General features: G+C 35.5%; 2 protein-coding genes across 19 annotated transcripts in view; both read right to left on the bottom strand.

The window, feature by feature from the left end:
• The window catches only part of abi2a (abl-interactor 2a), a 44,400-nt gene extending 31,201 nt beyond the window's left edge, over positions 1–13,199 (bottom strand). For 5 of the 18 annotated variants that reach the window (XM_051904911.1, XM_051904913.1, XM_051904918.1 and 2 more), the window contains exon 1: positions 13,001–13,195. In XM_051904911.1, the coding sequence (XP_051760871.1) occupies positions 13,001–13,117 (117 nt within the window). In that variant the 5' untranslated portion in view covers positions 13,118–13,195. Of the gene's footprint in view, positions 1–13,000 lie in introns of all 18 variants that reach the window. The other 13 variants (XM_051904902.1, XM_051904904.1, XM_051904907.1 and 10 more) reach the window with 4 other exon arrangements.
• A 2,850-nt stretch (positions 13,200–16,049) lies between these two features.
• Positions 16,050–22,492, bottom strand: tmem237a (transmembrane protein 237a). Its single transcript, XM_051907000.1, has 12 exons — positions 22,259–22,492; positions 21,225–21,261; positions 20,942–21,013; positions 19,845–19,979; positions 19,654–19,747; positions 19,402–19,559; positions 19,211–19,316; positions 18,334–18,525; positions 17,691–17,764; positions 16,647–16,734; positions 16,378–16,499; positions 16,050–16,260 (listed from the first exon to the last, which is right to left on the bottom strand). Exons 3-12 carry the CDS (start codon positions 21,006–21,008, stop codon positions 16,193–16,195), a joined length of 1,104 nt encoding a protein of 367 aa, XP_051762960.1. The 5' UTR covers positions 21,009–21,013; positions 21,225–21,261; positions 22,259–22,492; the 3' UTR covers positions 16,050–16,192.
• Between the last annotated feature and the right edge of the window lie 29 nt (positions 22,493–22,521).

Below are 22,521 nucleotides of genomic sequence, written 5' to 3'. Positions count from 1 at the left end.
ATTAACTATAGAGCGAGAAGTCATGTTAAGTGGCTAACTTTAGGCTACTACTAACATGTTTTAAATGACAAGTCATGTTTGAAGTCTCACGTCACCCATTTGTGGTCATTATTAACCCTCTTGAAATGTTCCCACACTTCGGATTTTCTGCCCGACATGTTACAGCATGGACCAGCCGTGTTAACGACCTGTCACTGCATGACTTCGCCAACTCCTGTGGATTTTTTTTTTCTGCGACTAACCGACGGATTAATTTAGTCTAGCAAGCCTCTTCTCATCAGCTAACGTTTAGGCCAAGTTAGGGGGCAGCCCTATAGATTACACTCCTTAAACAGCTCAAAAGAACTCTTTAAATCAGAAACACTTTTAAACTTGCTGTCTATGCGCACTCATATTTACAAGTCATATGTGACCCAGGACCACAAAACCAGTCACACGGGTATATTTGTAGCAATAGCCAACAATACATTTCATGGGTCAAAATTATCGATTTTTCTTTTATGCCAAAAATCATTAGAATATTAAGTAAAGATCATGTTCCATTAGGGCTGTGCAATTAATCGTATTCTCGATTTCAATTTCGATTTTAGCTTCCAACGATTATGAAAACAAGATAATCGAGGTAAAACGATTACTGTACCGCTGCTGCATTCCGTTCAGCACACCTTCCTTTCCTTCACAGTGGTGCACTTTTATTCCTCCCTAACCCAAACTTAACATAAAAATCAGCTGAATAAGAGAGGGATGTAAAATGCAGTCTACTGTTGCTAAACTTTGGGACATGCTTTATATTAAACATAAACCGTGCTATTAAGAAGCGCATTTAGTTTTAAATAAGAATTAGTCTATATTTAATGTATACAGCATTTATTTTACATTTGATTACTTTATTCAATTTCGGTTGGGTATTACTTATCTAAATACCACTGTTAGTACATCTGTCTGAAAAACCTAAAGCACTGTTTATTTCATTTGTATTTTTGTTCTGTTGTATTTTTTGTCTGCTTTGTTTGTAGTTTCTTTGTTCTTGTTTAATTGTTGACTGTTTATTGTCTTCTGTAGCTGTTTTTTAGACTTTTTACTTACATTAATTAACCTGATTAGTTTTTGCTGAAGTATTGATAATTGTGAAATTTCAATGACATTTAAAATTACTCATATCATGAAATAAGACTTTGATCATATCACCCATCAATAATCATGTTAAATAATCGTGATTTCAATATTGACCAAAATAATCGTGATTATGATTTTTGCCATAATCGAGCAGCCCTATGTTCCATGAAGATATTTTGTAAATTTCCTACCGTAAATATATCAAAAATTTATTTTTGTGAGTAGATATGCATTGCTAAGGACTTCATTTTTGCGCCCTCAGATTCCAGATTTTCAAATAGTTGTATCTCGGCCAAATATTGTTCTATCCTAACAAACCATATATTAATGGAAAGCTTATTTATCAGCTTTATTCAGCTTTCAGACTGGTTTTGTGGTCCAGGGTCACATATAAGTTGCAAAAAGGCCAACCAGAACAGTCACATTGTTTAACTTTAATGGCCAAGTCTAAAATCATCATGAAATTCACAACTTTGGTTTATTCTACAAACTACTATCAATGTACCAGAAATATTCAATATATTGCCCAAACCTACAGCACTGGGGGGGACAGCACTAATCAATACCAATCCGATGATGTATTATGCATCACACCCATGAAATCACAAGAACTTTTTTTTTTTCCTCCTTCACAAGGATGTCTGACTGTCTAAGACAGCGTTGCTCCAGACCAGTCTGTAAGATTTAAACAGGCTCAGATCAGTTCAAATGCAGTCATTTCAGCAGTGTTACAGTACATACTAGAGCTGCACGATTAATCGTTAAAAGATTGCAATCTCTATTCAAACACCCACGCAATCTTACTCCTAAATGACAACGATTCGGCTATATCTATTAAACCTTTGACAAGTACAATCACAGCAGAACATTTAAATCTGCATTCATGCTGGCATTTTAACTACACAGTATCATTATTACTGTGTTACAATAATTCAAATTATATCACAGAAGTACTAGGATAAAAGTTTATAGTTCGGATATAAACACTGATGTCTATGACCAAAATAGAGTAAATCACCTTTTGAAAGTAACTAGATGCATCAAATAAAGATTGTATCAATGGCATTGCTAAACCAGTAGGTGGTGACAAGGGACTATTAAAAAAATTATTTGTCATTGAATCAGTCATTCATCCAAGAGATTCATTCAAAAACACTGATTCAACCAGTAAAGAAACAACTGAAGTCTTTGAGTGCGTCATTGAATTCATTCAACAATTTAAAAAAAACAAAAAAACAAATATTCAAATTAATTAAACTGCAGCAATTAACATTTTGTCAGAACCTCTAGTAAATTTTATTTAGTTGTCTATTCAGAATCATAAGAGAATTGTGATCTCCATTTTAAACAAAAAGGTTACGCATTAAACAGCTGTATCAAACAAAAATATCTCATTTATCTCTGTAAAGCACTTTGGATCAACTTTGGTTGTGTAAAATTGTGCTCTATAAATAAAGTTTGACTTGACTGTGGACTCTTACAAATACTGACAACACACAGTTTCACTTCAGCAGCACTGCCTCCATCCCCCTCTCTTTCTCTCCTTCTTACCATCTCTGTCAGTTTCTTTCTTTCTGTGTGTGTGTCTCTTGCTCTCTAGCCAGTGTTTTGCCTGCCTGTTCCTGACACTCTGACCTAGTTGGTCGTCTGGTTTCTCTGGCCTGAGGAGAGGGCAGCACTAGGGCTGTGACGGTAGGCATGACAACCGCGTCGTGGAGTGTCACCGGCGGTAGTGTGACGTAAATATATATATAATCTCAAAGGTCGCGTTAACCGAAAATTTTCCGTCATTTACAGAATTTTTTTAGCAGTGACGGAAAAAATCTGCAGCCCGTCCGTCATTTTGACAGATAACTGAGGCTGATGTTGCTTGTAACTGTAATTCTCACCCCTGTCCAGTTGGTGGTGAGTGCGCTCCAGTGTGGCAGCAGAGTGCGAGTTCAGTCTCCAGAATAAAATGAAAACGATACACACAGGCGAGCACCCAGTTTAAGTCCGTTTTATAATAATAAAGTTATAATACTTATACTTACGTAATTAAGTTTCTAATCCAGTTCGTTTTGTTTTAAATGGTTCCTTTTGTTATTTTTCTTGCTGACTATAAGTTTAGGGTCAACGATACATATAGGGTCTATATACAAAACCAACCGGGACCCCACCACCGCAACACCGGCGGTTGTTGGTGATTTCCCACCGCGGTAGTGAAAAATTACCGTCACAGCCCTAGGCAGCACTGCACCATGAAGCTGGAGGACGATTCACAACGAAACGCCTGCTTGCCGCTTTTACATCTCACTAAATTCGCGAGAGGGTTGAGGGACAGAGTGTGGAGGAGGAGGAGAAGACAGAAAGGCCTGACTGCTGATTCTGGATGCAGCAGCTCCATCTCCTATGCTGTAATCGCTCTCAGATGGTGAATTAAATGTGAAACATGGGCCTCAATGTCCTTTTTCCAAATGGCAACATACATCTGATTCACACACTAAATGTCCCATTGCCATTAATGATGCAATCAAGATGACTAAGCACTAAAAAGCATGTCTGAGAAGCCATTTAAAAAAAAAAAAAAAAAAACAACAACAAAAAAAACACTATGATAAACAAATTACTCTAGTATGTGATTACTGTTAAAACAGTCAAGTGTGAATTATAATCTGCTCAGAGTAATAATTACTAAATAACCAAAGTGAAGCAGCATTACTTAAAATAATTCAGACTTCAAAACACACAGCATGAAGACAACACTCAAAATAAGCCATGACAAGGTGTTTAGGAGCCCAAAGGGTCGTGTGTGTAAAACAGCACACTAAAAATCACTTTAATATTCAGTGTTGCTCAATATCAGATATATTGAGCAACAATGTGAATATTACAGTGATTTTTGCACAATATAATGTAACCATATCAGCCAGTGTTCAACATTTGATTTACATTTAACGGCCAATCTTAGATGTTTAATTGTTCGTGCCCGTTTTAACCTTGCCCTCTAACACTCATATAAAGTTAATCTTTAAAACATTAAAATTTAATAATACTGTTAAAAGTAATCTTTAGCTAATCTCAAATTGAATACTCATACTGTATATTATAAATGTTGTGACACCTAAATCAAATTAACTTATTTTGTTATCACATGGAAGTGATAGCAGAGACATAAAAACCAGTAGTGATGCATTGAAATTTTGGCAACTGAAAATATTTGGCCAAAACAGTAAAAAATTAATTTACAGTTTAGACCAAAATACAAACCTTGATATTTAATTAGCACTTCTCTATTGATGGATTTTAACTGTGCAAGCATCTATAAATATATATATAGATAACATAAATTATGTTTGAGTAGAAAGAAATATGTAAATTTGTTTGACTGAAATATTAAAAGGCAGCTCATTCCCAGAAAACTCGACTGATTTATTTTCCATCTAATAACACGACATCTTTCACCCAATTTTAATTACTGAAATTTTATATTCAGTTACAGTTTTCAGGTAAATAAAAACTTTGACATTGGTTTTGCTAACAAAAAAATTGTCTCTCATATCACTCCACGGACTTGCTCTCTCATTTCATATAGAAGTAACTGGTGCTCTGCTTTGGGGTCCTAATTAGTGTTTTGGGGAATTTTTACAATGGGGTCATTCTGTCAACTCAACCAGAGGTCCGTGGCTAAAAATTTTGATTTTTTCTGGTTGAAGAACACATAAATGAAGAAGAAAGCCAAAATGTTAAATGTCCTGGATGTATATTTACTGAGTAATCCACTATTTTGTAGAGGGGGTCAAAATGACAATTTTTCACCTGAGATTTGAAGCCAAATTACAAGGGGGTAAAATGACTTTAGAAAGATACCAGCATCATTATTTTACTTTTACACAGAGACTGGTAGGTCTATGAGTAAAATCTGTTGACTTTAGCAATCTTTGTTGCATTAAATGCCAACGGTGACAGTTCAAAAAAAGAAAAAAGCACTTCTTGTGCTTATGCAATTGTTTTGATAGAGGGAAACAAGATGCATTTCTAGTTTCAACATTATATATTCTTCATAAATTCCCCTTTAAATGCAATAAGTATCAGCTGTATGCAAAGTGACTCACATTTGGTTTTCGACCATTGGAAATGTAACATTCAACAATTTCAAAATGGACCCGTATTGAGATCCCCATTATGGAATTGAATCATATACTGTAAGGCCTTGAAAATGAAGATTTCAAAAGAAAAGTTTATTAATAATTAGAATCTAAAATCATACTGAGATATCTTTAATACTTTGAGTTACTGGCACGCAAACTTTGGAAAAACAATATTTATGGCTCTCAGACAGGTATGATCTATGAAATTGTTTTGATAAAAAAAAAAAAAAAAATGAGACACATTCTAGTTTCAACATTATTTGTTCTTCAGCTATTCCTCTCTGAAAGAAAAAAAAAAAAAGTATCAGCTATATGAAAAGTGACCCACATTTGGTTTTTGACCACTGAAAATGTGTACAATTTAACAATTTACCCTTAGAGCCCCATATTAAGATCATTGTTTATTTTGACCCCCTCTACAAAATACTGTATTACTCAGTAAATATACATCCATGACATTTAATATTTTGGCTTTCATCACTATATATCTTTTCTTTCTTACATAAATAGTGTAACAATAGTGTAATTTTAAGTCTTACAAAAATATTAACAAAATCTGAAATTTGAGTGGGGGAAGTTTCTGAAATTTGGTTGATTTGACACGAAATGACCGAATAACGATCAGATGAATATTATCCCTTACATAACATATGGACTGAGTTAATGCACTCTGGCCCCCAACAGCACACACAGACACGCAGAATAAAAAAAGAAGAAAGCAGAGCAACAAAGCATATATTTATTCTCCAGTAAGTAGTCTCAGAGTTTGCCCTCACAGAAATGAGTCCTGGTGCCAGGAGATGAAAGAAACCAACTGCCATCCTGTCCATAAAAGGAGAAGCATTCTCCATGAAGACTCACGCTGACATCGATTTGACAAATGTTCCTCTGTGATAATGTCCTGGTCAGAGTACAGCCAGTGCAGTTCAACACATACAAACCCATTCTCTGAATAATAACAATTCAATCACACACTCTGAGAAGATAAACCCGGGGGTTCATTACAGGCAGTTTCAACTTGTCCACCTCCTAGAGTGAGCATGGGCAGAAAACCACTTTTAGCACACTTCATTTTGATGTCTTTCATTCATAAACGTTCAGTTGTCAGGCAGCACCATCATGTTTATTCTAGAATAATGGCTTCTTCTCGAAGGACTGTCCTTCTATTGCAAACTCAGCATGATACGCTGTACAAAACACTCTGAAAAGAATAGCGCTGACAATCATCGGCTATAGCTAATTATGGCAAGTTTTTTGTCCTCTGAAAAGAGACTACTAAGGCTACATTAGAGGGACTGTTATGACTGAGATCAAGGACAGGGTATACACAAATAAAATCAATACTCTATGTTCATATAGAACAAACCTATACAATCTGAAAATAAATCATGAATCTATTTAAGTAAACAGGCTGGGGCACACATTCAACTGCAAGTTTAAAATACTCCAGACATGTTTTAATAATTACAGATGTATAGAAATTGGTTTGTGTACCAATATATCAATGAGAATATATCAATATATCAAATTAAAGAAATGCAGATTATTGTGCCTAGTATCTACTGAATCTATGAATGTGTTAATGTCCTTAGCCTTTCTTTCCTGTGATGGGGCCAGCTAGAGAGAAGCGTTTTAATGGAATGAAATATCAGACTGAACAAAAATACCAACAATAACAAACAGAAGAATTGCATGCATCATTTATTGCATAATGCAGGACTTTTAATTATAACCAAGCCCAAAATACACTGGGACTCGTTTTTTTATAAATGTCTGCTGCTTTACTATTGCCAGCTGCTCATTCAAAAATATGAGATGAAATGTGAATTAGGTTTGTCAAAAGTACTGGTACTTTGGTACCAAGTCGATATTTGAATTTGAAGTCTTTCCAGTCTTTCAGCAGTACCGGTAGTATCAAGTACCAGCTCAATCAGATATACAGTGATGGGCACTACTTTCAAACTTTCCTGTCTGTATTTGGGTGAGCGCTCTGTGAAGAGCGTCAAAGGTTTCTATTTACAAAGTGTTTTTGCAGTGTTGAGCATTGTAGCCAATCACTGACAAGCTTGAGCATTTGAACATAATGTTTAATCAGAGGCATATACTTTAGTCAGAATCTGCTCAAGTTTGTTCAGCATTAGCTTTTTATGCTAGCAAATTATTGATTTCAGCTTCAAAGAGTGCTGCCTTTATAATCAATGATCGCTTTCTGATATAACCCATTCATAATCTGAATAAGATTTTTCATGCTGTTAAGTACACACAGCAAAGTTTCAGGAGTGACAACAAGTTTCGGGAGTGACAAGGAATGTAAAACGGCAATGCTTGACAATGGACAGATGAACAAAACACTGGCTTCCAGCAACGGCCGTACATGCGTTCACGAGAGAGTCGAGTTCTGACAGAAGGGTGACCTCTGACCTGACGTATGATGTAGGACGTAGCTCCTCTTCTCTTATATGGAAATCCTTCGACATTTTTACTCTCATTTCAGACTTCTAATTTGTGACCGGTGCTCTATCCTCTGCACTTCCACATTCATCAGTTCTCACCTAAGCTTGCGCTATGCATAGGTCCTACGTCGGGTCAGAGGTCACCCATCCACTGGAACTCGACTCTCTCATGAATGCGCGTACGGCCGTTGCCGGAAGCCAGTGATTATAGTTTATAAACTTTTAATTATGGATATATTTTTTACAAAAACCCATCACTTCAGAAGACATTTATTAACCATCTAGAGTCATATGGATTACTTTTATAACGGATGGATGCGCTTTTTGGAGCTTCAGAAACTCGGGCACTATTCAATGCCATTACAAAGTTGGGAAGAGATAGGATATTATTTAATATAATTCTGATTGTGTTTGGCTGAAAGAAGAAAGTCATATACACCTCGGATGGCTTGAGGGTGAGTACATTTTGGGATAATTTTCATTTTTGGGTGAACTATTCCTTTAAGCCTGATGACCACATTAGGTTATATCACTATTCCAGTTTTTCTGTCCCTAAATTTAGGTTACTTGGAAATATGTGCGAGTAACCCAGTCTGCTTCTTAACGTAATTTTGGAGGCAACAGCAAATGGCCTAGTTGACAGGTATTGGCTTCATTATCCCTGGTCAAGAGTTCTGTGTTGAGTCACTGTGCTCTTTAGCCTAATGAATAAATTCTGTCATTTGCTAACCCTTCTCCTTAGGGGAATTTTAAAAAACTGCTATTTTTCCAACGCCTTCTCAACTTGGAAAAGAAGCCTAAAGAAAAGTGTGTGTTACATTATCTCCATGGCTGCCATTAAAACAAACATTTTGGAAGGGCGTCCCCACCTTCCAAGATTCCATTAGGATTCAGAGTGGACCATTGAGTCATCTCACATCATCCAAACATGGATCCAATTAAAAGTTGGACTCTTCTCAGCAAGAGATAATCGAAACAAGCTGGAACAACCTGGAATGGATTTGACACCCCACCACAAACACCTTAAATATGTAAAAATTTGCCCACAGGCCTTTTATCTCCATCTTTCTCTGATAATCCAAGCACTGAAATGGCTGATGTTCATGGACATGCAGGCCCAGAAAGCTTCATTGAGGGAATTAAATCAAGCATATGATTCATCTAATAAAGATAAGCAACTGATAATGATGAAGCCAAACAGTCTGACATCTCTTTAATTAACAGAGCTAATAATCTGTACAAGCACATAACCCTGACTCCTTTTCCCCCTCCTATTCTTCACTCTCTAATTCTGGTCCAAAAATCTATGAGCTACCTAAGACAGCATTTTTAGGTGACATAGGCATGTTCCCAACTGTTCCAAAAGGTGGAGCGTAACACTGGTTACAAAGAAGTGTTGTCATGATACTGGAATTTCCAACTTCGATACGATACCTTGAATAATATTGATATTCGATACCATTTTTTGATACCACGGGGAAAAGTGCCATATATACTGTCTGCCATACAGTTTATCTCAATTTTTTGATAATTTTGGAAATTTTGTTGTAATAGTTTACACACAGCACAGGGAGGCTTTATTTGAATCGTCAAACTACATTTCAAAAAACAAAAAAAAAACAAAGTCAGTAATAAAATAAGAACAAATAAACAAATGGCAAATGAATGCACAAATACATACAATAGAACAGAGACAAATGAAATGAACATGGCTTTTAAGTTTTTCAGGTGGGTAGAACAATACTATCCAGGTAAGAAATATTACAGAAATGACAGTAATCAAGTGTAAAATAACACTAGATAGTTTGGAAAAATTAAATATAGATTAATGCTTACAATTAAAGTTATTAGTTATTCAGTCAAGAGCAGCAAGTGGTTTTCTCTTTGTATTTTGTTCTTTGCTTAACATGACAGACAGCAGCAGGTTTATTAGGCTGCTGTCACTTTAAAAGCATATGCACAGATCCAATGTACACAACATGCATTTTCTCTCAACTATTTACGTTCCAAAACTGACTGTATTTACCTGAATACTTGGCAAGACGGGCACTTTGACATCAATTTGTATGTATTTGACCGTTTAAGCGCAATAAGCCACGAAAAAGAAGTAAATTTGGTACTCGCAAGCTGTTTGAGAGGCGGCTTTATGAGAGCGCCACTTATATAGATCAGTGGCGTGATTTTGGTGTAAGCACGAAACCTGCAGGAGTAAGTTCAGAAACGCCAATTCATCCAGTAATGAAACAAGTGAAGTTATTGAGTGAGTCACTAAATCATTCACTTAAACCAATTTTTTTAATAATTTATTCAAATTAAGTAAACATATGAAATAGACTGCAGCAATTAACGTTTTGTCATAACCTCCTGTAAATTACATGCTATTTTGTTTATTCGCTGGAGAATATCTCTATTTGAAAAAAAAAAAAAAAAAAAAATCATGATTTTCAATTTATCCAGAATCATGCAGCTCTAGATTAGCAACATGCTAATAACAAACACTACTGAAATCTGTCACGAGTAGTCTAGTCTCTCAAGTGTGCTTTGTGTGTGGTCTGTGGAGTGTTATATGTATGACACATAGAATTGCTCCAAACGGACACTTATGAGGTGCCATTTCAATTAGGCTAATCAGTTCAGTTACCCATGTAGACAGTCACTGATCACTAATAACCATTTCAAGTCTATGAATAGTCCACAAGCACAGTTTTCAAGAGCAGAAAGTAAAATGGAAAATACAACAGCAGGTCCACTCAAACAGCCATCAGGAACATTACCCTTGTTTCATTCACATCTCTGTTCTAAAAGCCAAGAATCGAAATATTTAAAGCTGGGCCTTGCTACTATAAAAATATTGCCATGAACGGCTAAGTAATGTATCAGTACTGAGAATCACAAAACTGCTTTAGGTTATCGAGCATAAGTGGCAAACAGCTTCAGAAATGTAGGGTACTAAGCAGATGAAGAGCACAGTGGAATGGGACAGAGACAGTGCTTTACGTTTGTTAGTATGTACAGTTGGGTTAACACTGCAGAATCTGACAAGATTTCTAGGGGGAAATCAGTCTGCTGGAAAGTGAACAATGTACTGCATAATATGTAAAGATTTGCTGAGGAAACAATATGCATATAGTTCACGTTTTAAATGAATTCCTTGATGAAACATTTCGAACACTATCTCTTTAAATGCATCTTGATGTGTTTAGATTTTCGTCTGTCCTATTTGAACAGTGGAAACTAAGCAAATCGGCTTTCCTAAGCAAATAAACTGATTACATGCAATTTCATCAAGGTGTGTACATCCAAAATATTACACTCACAAAAAGTAATTTACAGCAGAAGAAATAATGCAGATCTAAACATGACAACAATATTCACTTTATAAATGATTTTTTTTTCTTCATTTCAATGCCTAGAAATGACACTTTTCCCCTCATATTTCCAGGATTATCTGGTCTCTATGATTTCCAGTTCACAGAGACTAGCCAGTTTGCTGAGTGCACTGTTTGTTGCAGTGTTTACTTCCTTTTTATTGATATTTCTAACAATTTCTTACTTTGTGAAAAATACTATAATAGGACTACAGAATCAAGAGTTAAAGGATTAGTTCTCTTTCAAATGAAAATTACCCCAAGCTTTACTCACCCTCAAGCCATCCTAGGTGTATATGACTTTCTTCTTTCTGATGAACACAATTGGAGAAATATTAATAAATATCCTGACACATCCGAGCTTTATAATGGCAGTGAGTGGGATCACCGAGTATGAGCTGAGGAAAGTGCCTCAATCCACATCCATCCATCATAAACATACTCCACACGCCTCCGGAGGGTTAATAAAGGCCTTCTGAAACGAAGCGATGCGTTTGTGTAAAAAAAATATCCATATTTAACAAGTTATGAAGTAAAATATCTAGCTTCCGCCATACTGCCTTCCGTATTCTATTTACGAAGCAAGAGTAAAACTCTCGCAATTCAAAAAGCTTACGCTACATCCTACGCCTTCCCTATTCAACTTACGGAAAAAGCTTAACTGACGCGACGCCAGTTCCGTTTATTTTTGTAATTTGAATACGGAAGGCAGTCTGGAAGAAGCTAGATATTTTACTTCATAACTTGTTAAATATGGATTTTTTTTTTTTTTTTTTTAACACAAGCACATCGATTCGCTTCAGAAGGCCTTTATTAACTCCCCGAAGCCGTGTGGAGTATGTTTATGATGGATGGAGACACTTTCTTCAGCTCATACTCATTGGTCCCGCTCACTTCCATTATAAAGCTCGGATACGTCAGGATATTTATTAATATATCTCCAATTGTGTTCATCAGAAAAAAGAAAGTCATATACACCTAGGATGGCTTGAGGGTGAGTTTAAATTAAGTCAAGTAAATTTTTTTCAAATCGATTAATTTTCAAATTACTTGTCTAATTTAGTGAATATTATGTAAAATAAATATAAATCGCAGCATTCAGCATATGTGTTATTTACCACTTTTAAATGAAATTGATTTATCACACTATATCCATAATCCATAATGGTCACCACCAAAACTAACCCTAGTAAGCAGCACCGCCCTAAAACATACTATGTCAATGACAGCAACAAATAATGCAACAGTACAGATATGGCTAGTGTGCCCACTAATAATAAGAATCTCATGTATTCATTATCAAGACAGACATGTTTTCAAGCACAATTCAAATCCCAGAAGTCATTACACACTGACTTTATTATTATGATTATTTCAGAAATCAGTGTTAAAGAAACCTATAATGACATAAATCACATCAGTATGGAAACATCCAGTAAGCATCTAGCAGTCTGTCAGATTCCTCCACCACTTGTTTGTCCTATTGCTATGATCATGACTAACATTCCCAGCAAGTGTCACTTGTCTATAAATGTATAAAGCCGAAGGGTAGGTTATATAAACTCCATTTGAGTTGTTTTGAACTGTATTGTCAGCATGTTTCACCAGCGTGGAGAGACAGAACAAAGTTTTTCCAGTAATCATCATGTAATCATTACTACTAACGCTCTGAAATCACTGCAAATCTGAGCGCATCTATTGCAAAAGTAGCAATCGCATCGTTTATAGCCTCAGCTAGGAGTGCTATAAACTTTTATGGTATTTCTCAACAAGGTGAAGCCGCAGTTGCGTGCACGGATTTAGTAGTTTGTGCTCAGCTTCAACAGATGACCAACAGCCACCGCATACACACTTCCAGCTCCAACACTTCAGCACACATCAACTCCAAAAACACCGCGTATGTGCATTCCTTCGTAACGCTTCGCCCGCTCACCTGTACGTAGTTACTTTCGCAGTATTCGGCGACTCTTTCGAGGTTGGTGAAACTGTCCAGTAACGCTCTGCGACCCGCTGGAATTTCCTCCTCCAGCAGCATCTGCAGCTCCGCCATCTTTACATCTCTCCACGCGCCCGCTTCGCACAACTACTAGCGACAGGAAGTACAGCGGCTTCACCTCCCGCTGAGTTTTGGGAAAAGCAGGGAAGTACGAATCCTACTATGGTGAAGAGTTTATGTATTTATGTTAATTATATTATATTATATTATATTATATTATATTATATTATATTATGTTCAATAACTATCTCATTTACATTTAAATGTGACGAAATGGACAATATGAATCAAGAGTTATTTCGATGTAGCTAAATGAACCAACGATCTAAGCATTGTATAATAACAATGTTTGTTAATGTTATTCATGAAAGTTAACAAAATTCTATCTTTAATTTATCTATACGCTGGACATGAAACAGCAGATAAACATGTGTCACTAAGCATTCTTAGTTTTTATTTTTTTTATTATTTAAATGATGCCAACTGTACGTTTCTTACTTAAAATTCTTACTTACTTTTAATCACACATAGGCCTAATGTAATCCTGTAAGAATGCATTACTCTTCATCAACTGAATTAAATGTGCCTACACTCTTAAAAATAAAGGCTCTTTATTGGCATCTATAATTCCATGAAAAATATTTATCATCCATGGAACCTTTCCATTGCACAAAAGGTTCTTTATAGTGGAAAAGGGTTCTTTATATTATTAAATTGTTCTTCACACACACAAAAACATGGTACAAGTGTTCACTGAAAGGTTCTTCGGGGAGCCCAAAATGGTTTTTCTATGGCATTGCTGCGAAAGTTGTCTTTTGAATCCTTTATTTTTAAGAGGGTAGATACACATTCCTTTGGAAATTGCGCCCCCTGTGTTGTTTTAACGCCACAGTTATCATCGAGAGCTCACTGGAATTCGTCCATCTCTAGTTATGACAGTAAATTTTTTAAATTTGTGCTGTTTTTGACTTGTGTTTGTGCTCTTTTGTGATGTAGTTAGTAATAAAATGAAATGTCAAGTTGTGACAGCAGTGTCCTTTTATCCGTTTCTATCCAAACTGATTTAAAAATTGAATGATATACCTGCGGTATGCAGTGCAATACTTCCAGTAAATATTATAAATACTAATTATTGTGTAAGTATATTATACATACAGTTCTTTTTTTTTTCTTTTTTTATTATAATAATATAAAACACAGAATGACAATAATATACTACATACTAGGGAGCAGGAAAATAATATACCTTTTATAAAGATTCACAGTTTTTACAGCTTTCTTATTGGAAGAGTTAGAAATCAAATACATACACAATTTTAACTCTTCCAGAAAAAGGTTAAAGAAAGGCTTACACTTACAAAATTTGCATTTGTGTACAAAATATTTGACGAGAAACAAAATAAGATTGAGTAAATAAAAAACATCTGATTGTTCTCTTTCAAATGTATATAACCCAGAATAACATTTTCGTATTTCAATTATTATACCACAAAAAATACTCAAAATGTTTTTCCACAGATTCTTAGTATACTCACAATACCAAAATAAATGAGACAAATCTTCAGTTTGGAGACCACGGAAGGAGCAATTTACATCAAAGTCATCAGAAATAAACCTTTGTAAAAAACATTTTGTGGGATAGCACCGATGTATCAATTTATAAGAGACTTCTTGTATCTTATTGTACAAAAATAATTTTTGAGGCAAAACCCACACTCTAGCCCAGTTAATTTCACCTACATGTCTGTTCCAATAGAGACAACCTCATTCTGGAACAGAGCACGAATACTCCTATTTTTGGACTTGGTGGTAAGGGATAATTTACCAACATATGTATCCAATACATTGAGATATGGCACAATCTGAGAGTGCTTGTTATTAAAATCCTTTCATTAACATAAATCCCAGAAGCGATAGCTCCAAAAACAATAGCATATTCTTTTGCTGTAACTGGGATTTTATAATGTGACAAAAACTCCTCATATTTTAAAGGAATTCCTTGGTCATTAAATAACTGACTCACCAAAATAATATTATTTTTAACCCAATTATCAAAATAAATTGATTTATTCTTGTAAAGCAAATCTCTGTTGTGCTAAATTATATAACTGTGTGGGGAAAAATTATGCTTGGAAAATAAAGACCATGATAGAAGACATTGTTTGTGAAAGTGAGATAATTTAAAAAAAAAAAAGTGTTGTTTAATCCAATTTATTTTAAATGTATAATTGAGGGTGGAGAAGCTGATGAAATTAAGACCACCTTTTTCATAAGAATTCATAACTACAGATTTTCTAATATAGTGTTTCTTATTTTTCCATAAGAAATTAAATAAACATTGGTCAACTGTCTTAGAAGTCTGAGCATCAACACAAAGAGATGTAGCAGAATAAGATAGACGTGAAAGACCCTCTGCTTTAGAAAGTAAAGTTCCACCCTTGAGAGACAAATCTGTGTAACCACAGATTTAGTTTCTTTTTGGTCTTTTCCATAATCTGAGAAAAGTTATCAACACATCTATTCTTCATATCCTTAGAAATGACTATACCCAAGTAAGTGACTTTATCTTTCACTGGGATGCCGTCTATGTTTGTCAAACAACAATTTTTAATTGAAAATAGTTCACATTTGTGGATATTTAGGTGTAAGCCTGATGCCAGAGAGAATAATCTAATAATATTAATAGCTAGAGAAACCTGAGTAGAATTATGTATAAACAATGTAGTATCATCTGACTCAGTGTGACCTCTCTTTCTGCAATATTAATGCCCTGTATAGCGCTTGCCCTAAGATAAACAGAATACATACAGTTCTTGTGCATATTTTTTGCAGACATGGAATATTTGTGTTGTAAAAATGTAATAATCACACACACACACCATAGAACTATTAAAGTGTACTGCAACAAAACTAAAACGTGATTAAAATGGTGATCAGTTAATCTAAAACATACACTTAAGATTCAAAACAAAGTGAAACAGGAAAGTTAAAAAAAAATTTTTATTTATGTTTACACAGTTATTATCTATATAACAAACTCAACAATAAAGTATGGCCAAAACAGTTAACACAAAACACTATTCATTGTTAATTTCTGATCATTGATAAAGAAAGTCATGTATCAGTGTCTCAGGCTGCCAGCTCAGTTTTGTCATCATGACGTGGATACTCCTCCACCTCCATTGCCATTAAAAACTCTGACAGTAAAGACAGATATTAGTACATATGTTAGGATGTGGACTTTAGGGGAATAAGATAAATGACAATAGACACATGAAGAGGATAATGCACACACGCTCATATAGGTCTACTACCTTCAGTGTAGTCCATGTCTGGTCGTGTAGCAACAAACACCCAGGCCAGTCCAACCAGAAGAGCTACGACCAGGTTTACCACGATCCAGGGCTGTAGAATCTGATGCTCTGAACCTGGGGGCCTAAACAACGATCACTGCATGTGATTTAGTGAAGTACGCAACCTTATGCTACAAATCAATTCCACTTAAAGAATGATATGGTGATTGTTTTAATCATTTTTAAGGACATTATGTTGGATTACATCACGTTAAGATTGACAGACTCACCAAAGTGTTTCATTGGCCGTGGGGTAGAGATGTATACGATCACTGGTCATCTGCTGGCTCAGAGACAAAATGAGAGCAGCAAAGTATACTGGGACAAAAAAAAGACAGGAGGTTTACTTAAAAAAAAAAAGTTTAATAGCCCATTCAGTTTTAAATTCAATTTAAACTAAATGAAAATGAGAAATGTTGCCTTGACAACTAGATGAAATATATTTTATGGTCTGTCTGAATACTCGATTCTGATTAGCTGGAAGGTGTGCAATAAAACCGTTTAATGCACAAGTAGCTTCAAGTCAGTTTAATCAACGTTCTATATTAATGTGCTGTTTTCATTGAAGCTGAAGCGCACACACATACTTCATTCGCACACAGAGAATGGAGATTGCACTGTGCTAAAATATTTTTAATAATAAAATAAATATTAATAAAATAGCTTCGCTATTGAATCACTACATTGTATTTCTCAGCAACGGGGAGGTAACATCGTTGGTTTTGAAGTAATTAAACTTGCAGCTTTGTTGTTAATAGACAGCACAGATGCAGGTAATTCACATGCATCTCTCATCTCTTAAAGGGATAGTTCACCCAAAAATGAAAATTCTGTCATCGTTTACTCCCTCTCAATTTCTTCTAAACCTGTATACATTTCTTTGTTCTGTTGTAGAAAGATATTTGAAAAATGTTTGTAACTAAACAGATTTCGCCCCCCATTCATTTTTGGGTGAACTATCCCTTTAAATGCTATAATTCATTCATTCTAATAAATGTAATCTTACGCACTACTTTATCTCTGTCTGATTTAAAGTGGGCAGAATGCTACATCTACCGAGCCGTAAATGACAAATATAACCATCATTTTTACATTTCGGGTGGTTCTTTGCCTCCATGTCGTGCATTAAAATTGTTTATACATAGCTAGCCGTGGATTCTCCCTTACTTGTTTCAGATAACGTGTATGGTAACATTTTATAATTTTGTTACCATTAACTAACTCATTAACTAACATGAACTAACAATGAGCAAAGTTTATTGATTTTCACTCACAGAAGGAAGCAAGAGCCGCTGGATCAAGAGTAAGAAATCCTCGTAGAGCCATAGAGGCTTTGGCCAGATTCACCCTGATGTGAAGATGGTACAGACAAGTTACATTCACAACTTAAATTCCATGAGCTACATTTTCAAACACTCAAAAATAAAAATAAAAACCTATACAACAGATAGTTTTGAAATATCCTCTTATCAGCTGTCTTGTATGTCAAAGATTCGATCTGCAGGTTTTCCCAAACAAGAATGTGAGTTGATGAAAGGCTAATAAATCATTAAATAATGAAAATGTAAAACAAATAATTTTAAAATAAAACAATCAAAATAAAACACTTACTAAAAAAAAAGTATTTTATTTGTTTACCTGCACATCATGTGACCATTAACCAACATCAGAGAACCATGAACATGAAAAAGTGTTGTTAAAGTATTGAAATATTACTCAGGGTGTATTTCAAATAAATATTTTAGATCAAAGGGGCTCAGCTGACAAAAATGTTAGGGAATCGCTGGTGGAAGGACACATTTAATAGATTGGAATAAATAAATTTGCTCAATGAAATTTTTTTTAAATTGTTTGATTATGTATTGTACGTAGTGTTGTCAGTTATATTCACACTTCTCTTACTACACGTCCACACACCTGTCGAAGGCAGACACGGTGCTGATGGCCAGCAGGAGGTAGAGCAGAGACTGTGCTGGGTAAGCCAGACTGTGGTACTGCTGGAGAAGGTTGGGTAGTGTGGTCATCTGCTCTCCAGCTAACACATACACAACAATGATATTCCACACTGCATATCCAGCCAGAAATCCATGAGAGAAGAGTCCAATGATCCTACAGGTACCACAGAAAATGTTCAAAAACACATTATTTTTCACATATTTTACAATGTTGCAGCACCTCTTTTTCCAGTCTGTCAGTAACTGTTTGTTTAGTTCGGGTCTCTATGAAGCCCCTCCTTACAAAAAGCACAGTGAGCTCTGAGTGGTCGGCTGGACCAGTGTGTTGTGATTGGTCAAACCTCTTTGAACATGTTTCAGAAATGTCACAGCCCTTACCATAACCGCGAGTTTCAACACACTACTAATGCAACTCAACCAGGCTACGCCCCTTTTTTGCGCATGTCTTGGGCAGGAATTTTTTTAAATGAGAGATATTGTGACATATACATTCCCGGAAGAAAAACTTCTTCGAGGCATTTCAGGCAGTTTAGAAACAGTGCATATAGTGATATAGAGAAAAACTCCCTTTGGAGAGACTTTGTGCTCTGTAACTTTGCAGAATTTTTTCATGCTCAAACAGCAACATTACACACTAAAGAAAGTTGAAAAAATAAACAAGCACCTGAAGCATTAAGCACTACACAATAAAGAGACAGGCTCATGATGAGTACTGGACAAACTCAAACTGTAACTAAATGATAAATGATAAAAGGCTGTTTGGAAACTGAAACACATTTGATTGAAATGGCATTGACAAGAGTATTAGACCCTTTGAGACATCTCCCAACCAAACTCACCTGAAGCCGCTGTGGACCCTCATGGCGACATCTCGAGTATTCCATATGGGTCTGACCTCCATGTACTCCTCCAGATGGTCCAAACGATCAGTCGCCTGGAAGCGGCCTAGGTTGGATGTCATAATTTATTTATCAATGTATAATGATAGTATATATTTCAGATATTTCCCCCATCTCAAAATGAAACTCACGGTTCTTTTCGACAAACACTTTTCCGATAGGATGACTGTGACCCAGAGGGGCGGAGAATAGGGAGCGCTGAGATATCGGTGCGTGCACATCAGTGATGATGTCATCTTCCTCCACACCTAGCTCGTTATGAGTCTGGTTTTCCATCAACTTAGCCTTCCTTAAAAAAGAAGCAGAAAACGTAATACAATCACAATTACTACCACTTTTAGTTCTATTCACTTTCTTTTCTACTCAAAGATTTTGCCTCTCACCTTTTTCTCTTGCTTTTTTTGGTGACTTCCTCAGCATCTGTATGGGGCTCTTGAACATCTCCATTTGGATGGTCTTGCTGTTCACCCTCAGGATCTTTTAAAACAATGAAATCAAGAACAATCCCTCTAAAAAAGAAAATAACATCCATCCCTTAAATGAAATGTGAATATCATTAACATGAATTAATTACCCAAAGCATGTGCCTTCTTTTTCTTCTTCTTCTTCTGTGGTGGATTGTCCTGAGGCTCAGGGGTCAGCGGCTCTCTGCTTTCAGACTGTCTGCGGCTCTCCAGACCCTCCATTTCTATAGCTGCCTCAGGCCCTGCTGTTGTTTATTGGGCATTATACAAATACAAAGGAGACAAATGCTGCATTTGCATTTTATACTAAAAAGAAAAGGACTAATTACATTGGTCTCAGTTTATATTATGTGTCTTTAACTACTATTTACTTAGATAAAAAAATAAAAGAATAATTGTTAGGTACAATATACTTATTGAGTTCATGTTGTATTGCAAAACACTTGTGCTGCTATTGAGGTGGGATACTGGTAAGGTTAGGGACAGGTTTGATGGTATGGGTAGGTTTAAGAGTGGGTTAAGGTGTAAGGGAAGGGTGTACAATGTACTGTAATTTAATTTATAAAACGGTTAGTTCCTGTCCTTCATTCTGATTGGTCAATAGCTGTGTTTTATTCACGATAAAACACTGCAATGACTGCTTCACCCAACGGTTCTGTGTATCACCACACAACACCCTTAGCAACCACTCTTAGCAACGTTAACTGTATGTTCTCAGTTGATATTGTTCATTGAAGCTGTATTATGTAGAATATGACGCTTCGCGTCGTGCCTAAAAACGCCCTTCAGCCGTAACTTATTCACGATACAGCACAGCCTCTCATACCTTATTGTTTACATAATTAATTACAGCTGTAATGGCATGCAGACAATATAAATAGAAGTACAATTTAAAAACATGTATGTACCCAATAAGTGCATTGTATCAAATTATTAATTTAAATGCTAGTAAAGACACTTAATAATATAAAGTGGGATCACAAAATGTACTAACAACACTAATCATTGATGTTTTGCGGGGGTATTTTAACTATTCCACTGCGTACCTGAAGAGGTCGCTGTTACACCAATGGACTACACTTAAATTGCTTTCATAAAAATGTATTTGCCCAGCAATAAGTACATAAAAATGTACAGTATATGATACGATATCACTCATGATAAGAAATGCCATCTTATTAAGGTCGAATAAGGAGTTTATAATTACCTTCCGGTTCCTCAACTTCATTGATCTCCTTCTTGATTTTCTTTTTCTTGTGTTTGACACTTGGCATTTTGTCTATGTAAAGGGCAAGAAATAGGACAGTCTACTTAGTCTACAGTTACACTAGTCCTATATAATAATTAGATTAGAAATCTGAGTAAAATCAAGTACAATAGAAACTGTTGAAGTACAGGCTTTAAAGATTTACTAAGGCTAAGCCAAATATGAATTGATTTTATTAAAACTTCCTGTTCACATTTTCAGATGTTGAAAAAGTATAACTGACCTCTGGTGTCTTGACGTGACAGACCCAAAAATCAGGACTGAATGGAAATAAAACAAAGAATATGAGACTCATTTAAGTCAATATGTAGCGCTGTGTGAGCACAGTGAGCATGTTGCTTTAAATTAGCCTCCTGCTGGATATAGCTCTTTACCGAGAGAAGATTATGAGGCCAGTTAGGTAAACAACACTGAACTGCTTCTTTCTGCCTGACTTATTTAAGCTCTTACTTTTAACCAGTTATCAAGTCAATGACACTAAAGCTAAATCACAATAAAAATCATAAAAATATTTATAATATTATTTGGATTATAATAACAAAAATAAAAAATAAAACACATAGAGATGCCTCTCTCTCAATATTAAATTGAATAATAAATAAAATTATAGAAAAAAATAAAATCTATATCTCAAATATCTTTAAAAAAAAAGAAGATATATATATATATATATATATATATATATATATATATATATTAGTCCTCTCTCTTTCTCGCTCCACACACACTATATGTTACAGTAAGTCAACAACACGTTGAAGTACAACATCCAGACAATGTTCAACAGGTGATTTGTGATCACAAATCAGCGCAATGTCGGATTATACCACATTATAAGCAGGTCACATGGTCACACGATAAGTATGAGTCCAGTATAGAGTCCAGTTAACAAATAACCAAGATTTGTTAAAGATGAATAGGACGTGTGAATTGGGACTGTAGTTTAAGTCCATTAGGCTACATGTGTAAAAGTAAACAGACCAGTCAACTAATTCTGACAGATTTATATTTACTATTAAAACCTTATATGGATATACATTTCCAAATAAATCCTACACAGCTACTCTAATATTTAAAATAAATAGTCACGAATTTTATACATTAGGTTTAGTATAAGGCTCAGTACGGACGACACGACACTTTATCCAGTAGCTTCCTCTTTGTCTTTATCATGTCCACATATCAGTCAAATCTCACGATGCCTATATTTAATGAGTGATGGTAGGATCTTCTATAATCCTCGGTGGCATAACTTACTGTTTGTTTTCTTCCCATTCTTCTCTGGCTGGAGTCGTGGTGCAGGAGCTGTTGCTGTGAGAGGAGGAGAGTCTTGGCTGTGCCGTCAGGCGGTCTAATCCTGGGCTTAAGCCTCACTCACAGACGTGCATCGGCCAAGGAGGGAATTAGTGTGGCATACATCGGTGAGTGAGTGAGGACACCCTGAGACAATCACACATAGCCTACACACTGTGACAAAGCCCCTTATCTACACACCATTAACTACAGCTGTTACATCATAC

Source organism: Ctenopharyngodon idella, chromosome 9, assembly GCF_019924925.1.
Source record: "Ctenopharyngodon idella isolate HZGC_01 chromosome 9, HZGC01, whole genome shotgun sequence".
NCBI classification, from domain to species: Eukaryota; Metazoa; Chordata; class Actinopteri; order Cypriniformes; family Xenocyprididae; genus Ctenopharyngodon; species Ctenopharyngodon idella.
Note: the sequence above shows the minus strand (reverse complement) of the source record. Positions and strands in the feature narration are given on the sequence as shown.